Source organism: Oreochromis niloticus, linkage group LG6 (assembly GCF_001858045.2).
Source record: "Oreochromis niloticus isolate F11D_XX linkage group LG6, O_niloticus_UMD_NMBU, whole genome shotgun sequence".
Lineage (NCBI taxonomy): Eukaryota > Metazoa > Chordata > Actinopteri > Cichliformes > Cichlidae > Oreochromis > Oreochromis niloticus.
The window spans coordinates 30,662,099-30,668,860 of NC_031971.2; the positions used below are offsets into that span (position 1 = coordinate 30,662,099).

At 45.2% G+C, this 6,762-nt stretch overlaps 1 protein-coding gene across 2 annotated transcripts in view; it reads right to left on the bottom strand.

The window, feature by feature from the left end:
* The window catches only part of LOC100710254 (adenylate cyclase 9), a 42,802-nt gene extending 37,518 nt beyond the window's left edge, over positions 1 to 5,284 (bottom strand). For both annotated transcript variants that reach the window (XM_005454805.4, XM_005454804.4), the window contains exon 1: positions 1,186 to 5,284. In XM_005454805.4, the coding sequence (XP_005454862.1) occupies positions 1,186 to 3,040 (1,855 nt within the window). In that variant the 5' untranslated portion in view covers positions 3,041 to 5,284. The remainder of the gene's footprint in view (positions 1 to 1,185) is intronic.
* Between the last annotated feature and the right edge of the window lie 1,478 nt (positions 5,285 to 6,762).

A 6,762-nucleotide genomic window follows, 5' to 3' on the forward strand; every position in this document is an offset into this window, starting at 1 on the left:
GAATCCAGCAGAATACCTGCCTCAGAACAGTAAAGCCAGCCAGTCCCGCTATTATCAACCGCTATCTCCAGCTCCTGCTGCCCGACCGTGACAACAAATCCCAAACACAGTCAGAAATATGCAGCAAACACAGCACTGACTGAGAGCGCTAACAAAACAAAAGCCACCTATGGAGGTTATTTACTTTGAGGAGCACAAAACAGATGGTTAGAAACTGGGTTTAAATAAAGAGCGCCAGATTTGTGCAGCCACACAAATGACCTTGTTTGACTTCATGGGAACTGCTTGATCAAACATAAACTTTGTGTATCAGTCACGCTCACAAATCTAAGCCATCTCTGCTGTATATGCCAATACTTATCCTGTTACCCTTGTGCCACAAGCATCCATTCATATCAATATTATGCAAGTTTCCTGCCTGTAGTGAGGACTTCAAATCCATTTATTGTTTGGGGAGATTAAAAGGTTCTAATCACAATGACACAAGACTCTGTCTGCAGACTTGTGCTCCCAAATAGCACTTTTATCCCCACAAAACCATTACTGTCATAATTAGGGTATTGATGGAGAGGGTGATATATGTCCTTGAGCAACAACATGACATTAAAAATATGCACTGGATGCTGTATAAGAGTTTAAATGCATTGCAGTGGTTTAGTCAAAAACCCCACGTGCAGAGACAACATATTAACTGACTACTACTTGAATGACATCCAGCTGATAGAAACCAAAACTTGTCTCTCTTCCTGGTGCTCTAATCTCTTAGTCTTGAAGCTTGATCTCCCACTGCTGGTAGACTGTTTCAACAGGAATAACTGGTCAGATAACATATTTTAGTGCTGTCTAGACATGCAGTGACCCTACTCATTCGAGATGACCAAATGCTAAGATGCACAAGTTTCGTTTGCTTTCAAGCTTCCACCTGTATGAATTTATTGAAATGTGATAGCCCGTTCTTCCTGCTGTTCAGCAGCTAATTAGCTCTTTACCCCAGTCCAGTGTTCAGTGCGAATGTTACAAGCTCAGACAACTTTGAAGATAAACCTACTGGTAATCTTTAACTTGTTAATGTATCTTTTAAAATAATAATCCATGTGTAAGCAGAATTCAAAGGCAGCGATACTCTCTGTGTGACTGTCATGCAAAGAAAGAACTCAGCGAAATAAGAGCTGAACGTCCACTTACCCTTCAGTTTCTCCATCACGCTCGGCCCGGCTCTCTCTGCCACACGTCCATCTTCTCTCAGGTAGCGGTCATCCAGGAATCCGGCAGTGGCTCCTGACAGGTGAACCTTTCCTGCCACACCCAGTTGCTCCATCAAGTTAGCCAAATTGACATCATTTGACCATACGTCAAATTTAAAGCGTTTTATTCCAAGAATCCCACACAGGACGGTGCCTGTGTGGACTCCAACACGCATGCTGACCGTCTCACGTGTCTCCTGGCAGAACTGCTCGATGGCCTGGATCATGCCTAAGCCCATCTCTACACAGCAGTAGGCATGGTCCGGTCTGGGCTCAGGGCAGCCTGCTACGCAGTAATAGCAATCACCCAGAGTGCTGATCTTTTCACAACAGGTTAGCTCACAGAGCCGGTCGAAACGTCCAAAAAGGTCATTGAGAAGGCCCACCAAGGCCGGTGCCGACTTGTTGGCAGACATTTTGGTGAAACCCACAATGTCTGCGAAGAGGATGCTGACAGGGTCCATGCGTTTCATGTTGAAAGGCCTAAATATTATCTGCCCACGAGGGATTGAGGTCTTTTTGCGTTTGTGATTGTTGTGGGGGTTATTCTTGGAGTTTGCGACACTTTGGGATTGAGAAGCTCCACTGCTCCCACCGCCACTCACTGAAACTGCTGAGGTCGAGCAGGCACCAGAGGAATATCTCTTTCCAGAGTTCTCACCACCGCCCTCATCATCACCCTGCTTCATCAGCTCGTCTGCGACCGGTCGCGGCATGACTGAGTGGATCATACGCTCCTTCAAGGCCTTCTCCACCTCTAAGTCCTTGCCATGCATGATAGCCTGGCCCACTTTGAGAAAGGTGCTGCGAGAACGCACGTCGGACATGATGAACAAGTGGATGCCAATTACATGGGCGCACAAATGGAGCAGAGCTTTGGCGGGTCCCAGCCAACGGAGAGTGTCAGAAGTCTTTTGAAGGAACGGCAGCCATCCTAATGCCTCAAATAATATAGAATACAGCAGCCCCAACATCACAGAGGCATACAGGCGGACATGGAGGACACTATATAAAATCAACAGCACCTCCATGCACAAGGAAAAGGTTCCCACAGGGGAAATACAAGGGGATGAACATACTGGTGTGCTGTCCTGTGCGGGATGTGAGGCATTCCCACCACCGGCCCTCTCCAGCCCAGTGTAGCCATCGGTTTGTATCTGTGGAGCTAATGTGATGGCGAAGGTAAATGCTATCAGGAGCAAGGAGGTTTGGTTGTACAGCAACGTGTATGACTTTGTGAAAGTAAACAAAAAAAGGAGCACTAGTAAGACTAAAAAGAAGGCTGTAGGGGTTAGGAAGGTGACGGGGTTGCAGCAGTCACTTCTGACCCCAAAGTACACCCCCCAGAGCACAGATGCTACTGCCAGGTAGAACAGCACATAACGGAACTGCCGCTGGGTCTGAGGAAAGCACCTCTCTTGGCATGCCTCCTCCAGGATGGGAGAGTCGAACTTGGGGTCCCAGCACTGAGCTGCAGAGCGTTCAAACAGTTGCGGTACCTTCCTGTGAACCCTGGATGTGGAGGTCACAGCCGGTCTGGAGTCTGCCGAGCTGCAGCTGGAGGAGATGCTGCATTTGTGGGTGTTAGGGTTCGTTTTATTCACAGCCCCACGGGCAGCAGCCCCTCCTCTTCCACCTCCTCCTGCTCCACTGTTGGCAGCCCTCAGGGGCTCATGTTGATGCACGCGTGGCGCGCTGTTGGTAATCCGCACTGTCACGGCGCCGTCCCCGCTGGAGTCGCATGCCACCTCCGTGTCATGCATAAGAAGCTGCCGATGATGCTGTAGAGTGGCCATATTGACTGGTGTGACGCGGAGACGAGGTGTCAGATATTAATATTTTATGTTGATATCTCCCGATGATTGCTCAGGCAATTAGACGCGGTGCGTGGGCGCCGTGTGTGCACAAGTGGCACGCGGAGAAGGGAGGAGGCGGCGGTGATGGAGTGACAAACAGGCAGACAGAGGGGAAGCGAGAGCAAAGGTGTTTGTTGGAATAATCACACTGCATGAATGGTGAGCACGGGACAGACGTATGTGCTACGCACGCAGCAGCCCGCACACTCACTCACATAAGACGCGCCGTTCCAGTTTCTTGAGCAGTCCATTATCCGACCCCGGGTTTGCGTCAGTACTCACATTACATGTATCCTTCTCCAAAGAGGCTCTGGGTATGAGCCCGGCTTTCTCTCCAGCTGCGGTAAAAACACCGTCATCACTCTTTCTGCCTCCTGAATAGAACATCCTTCTCGGAAAGGAGCCTTTAGTGATGCATCTGTTTTTGTGCCTTTATCAAGTCGGCCCTGTCGTTACATGACTGGAAATGACCTCCTCTGAGTGTGCGCAATATTTCGGTACTACTGACATTACAGTTAGATGCCGTTAGGGAAAAACCCCCTTACGAGTTCCCTCATTCCACAATAGCACTGTTTGTTTGGTAGGGGGGAAAGCATTCAAGGCGAATGTTTCATTGTGTGAGCAGATGCTAGATTTAGACTGTCAACAGGCGTCTGGCTACAAAAGTTACACTGTCCCTTCTTATCTCCACAACATGCGGGACAAATGATCCCTATACACTCCTTGTGTAAAAAAACACAACAACCCCCCCCCTAAAGTCTGTGTTATGAACAAGTAGTGCTGAAACAAAAACACGTGGACACTTTAAATTCCCTCATTGTAAAGGATCAAAAAAAGTAAACTGTTTTCAAAAAAGTAATGTATGAGTTTTATTCTCCCTTTACACAGAATGTAAGTTTTTAAGTACTAAATATTTAAATTCTTGTTTGCCTAAAATAAGGGCAAACGTTTAATTCCCTTATTTCTTTTTTAAAGTTTGAGCTCTGTAATGAATGCGGCTTTACCTTCCACTACATCCACTGTCATTGCATGGCTCAGGCTGCTAAGGATTTGCATTTCTTATTCCTATATATTCCCATTTCATCTTTACAGCGGGCCCTTGCAAATATTCCACATCGAGTTATTTCGCAGTCCTGTCCAGTCCAAAACCCAGATCATAAGAGGCCTGACAGGCAGGCCTATTCCCACGGATCCAGCCCCGTCCTTTCCTGAACTCCCTCTCCGGATCTCCACCGTTTGTTTCCCCTCTGCCTTCCAAAGAGGGGCTCGGGGAGGGGGTATGCGCTATTCAAAGACGCATGATCAGAACAGAGAAGAGCAGAAAATAGGCTACCATCCGCTGGCCCAAATTAGCGTAGGTTTGCCTCTGCTGGGAGTGTCTGCAACTTGTTGCGCGCAGTTGGCAAAACATACAGCTATGAGGAACACCCTCGGTCGGAACAGGCTGGTCTATAAATAGTGATGATCAAAACTGTTGCAAATAACAACACCGACGGCGTGTAACATCTTAATGCTTTTCTTCTACCTCCTCTGTAGAAAATCAGAAGCGCCAAAAGCAGAAAACGTTCCCGGTTTTAAAAAGTGACGAAAACGTGTGCAAGTCGTCAGCCACAAGCCTCCTCCACTTTCCAAAAAGCTCCCAAACTTTTATCCCAGGCCGTATTTCCTGCGTTTGGAGAGGAGACCCAGTTAAGAGTCTCTAGATATTTGGAGCTGAGGCTGGATTTCCTCCCTTCGCATTCCCTTAGAGCAAAGAAGGAGAAAATCCCCAGAGCAATACAGAAAACCCTTGGATCTCCTCGGTGGGATTAAAAAAAAACCCACCCACCAAACAGCGGTGTCTTCTAATCTCAAGCAATTCCTTAGGTCTGGATAGCGCTAGTTTTCGCTGGCATGTGTGTGTCCAACAAACACAACACTGTGCGCTCTGGCTGTGGTGCGTCCTCTTCCGTCCGTCGTTGGTGCCACCCTTTCTCCCCCCCTCCCGATAAAGCTCTCTGCTGGAGTTGGTGTGGTGGATAAATACACATACAGCGGGAGGTTTGTGGCTGCTTTCGCGGTCTTATCCAGGCGAACGTGCTATCTCCTCTCCTGCAGCTTCCAGGGGTCTTCGCTGTGACTGAAATCCTCGCCCCACAGCTGGTGTGCTGGTTGTGACCGAGGAGCCTGTAAAGCAAACCACAGTTTAAAAAACATGGTTTCCGGTCTTGCTTTTCAAGAAACGCAAAGACAGTAAAACATTTTTCACGCCCCCCACCCCCTCCAAAAAAACTTCACCTCGCTGCTCTGTAAAGGATAGTGACTCCGAAAAAAACACGGGATAGAAACAGGATCACTTAAAAAGCGCACGAACAATATTTTATAAGTTAAAGTAAAAAAAAAAAAACGTTTAAAGCTGGGGAGGGGTGGGGGGGCAGCAGGTTTTCACAATAAAAGCAGCACACCACTTACAGCTAAATAAAATTTTTGTCCATGGCAGTGTTTGTGGCAGTTTCAGTTAAAAAAAAAACAAAAATCAGTTTACTTCTTCACAAACAGAAATATCATTTATCAAAAAAAGAAAGGTATGCTGTCGTTGTCTGGCCTAGTTTGCAAGTTAAGCCAGTTTTAATTTTCTCAGTTAAAAGGAACCATACAAAATGTTATAAATGTAATATGTATATATATATATATATATATATATATATATATATATATATATATATATATGTGTGTGTGTGTGTGTGTGTGTGTGTATATATATAGCTACAGTAATACTTTATTACAAGTACTTGGTTTTTATGTATTTTACTGGAAAATAAGTAACTCAAATAACTAATCAAATAACATAAGTTTTCCAATATTACTCTGCACTCACCTTAAGCTAAGAGCTAAAGTATAATTAACCTCATATCAAGGTTACAGGTAGCAATAAACCTTTTAAAAGTGATCTTAATTAGTATTTACCATAATAATCCTACACAACTGCCAAACCAGACTGATCATTATAAGCCAGACTCTTGTACCTTCCTCGATCAGTGTTTGCTGATTGGTGGTTTCCATAAATAAGTACGAAGCGTTGCTGCATCTGGTCAGAGTGAATAACTGAATGTTTTCCGAGTGATTATCTTCACGCCTCTTCACGCGCTTAACAAGCGCTGTTAAATTAACACTTTGTGCTTATAAAGCATTAATTACAGTAACACCCACAGAAGAACAAGATATTAATCGGCGTTGTTCCTTTTTTGTTTTGCTTGAAATATCATTTCCTGACTGTGGATATCCTGCACTACACTCCGTCATATCTGATGTGTCTGCTGACTGATGAGTCAAATTTTCAAGTTAGAAGATCAAATATGGCAGTCTTTCCTATTATTACCATTGATTAAACCGACAGTTAATTACTTCAATGCTGGCCTTAAATAGGGAGAAATGGGTTTGACATGACGGTATGCATATGGGACACTAAAACTCGTATTCAGTATTGGGTTATACTATAAAATACAACTTTTTTGTTCTGGTTAGACCTTGTACATCCTGTCTGGTAGTATCAGAACTTCTTTCTTTGTCTTTGGAACAAATGAACTGCTCTCACTGCCTAACTTGTGTATCCTGATCCACATCTATATTTGTAGAATCCAGCAACCAAACTCGTCAGATTAGTCTGATGTGTAGGAAAATAT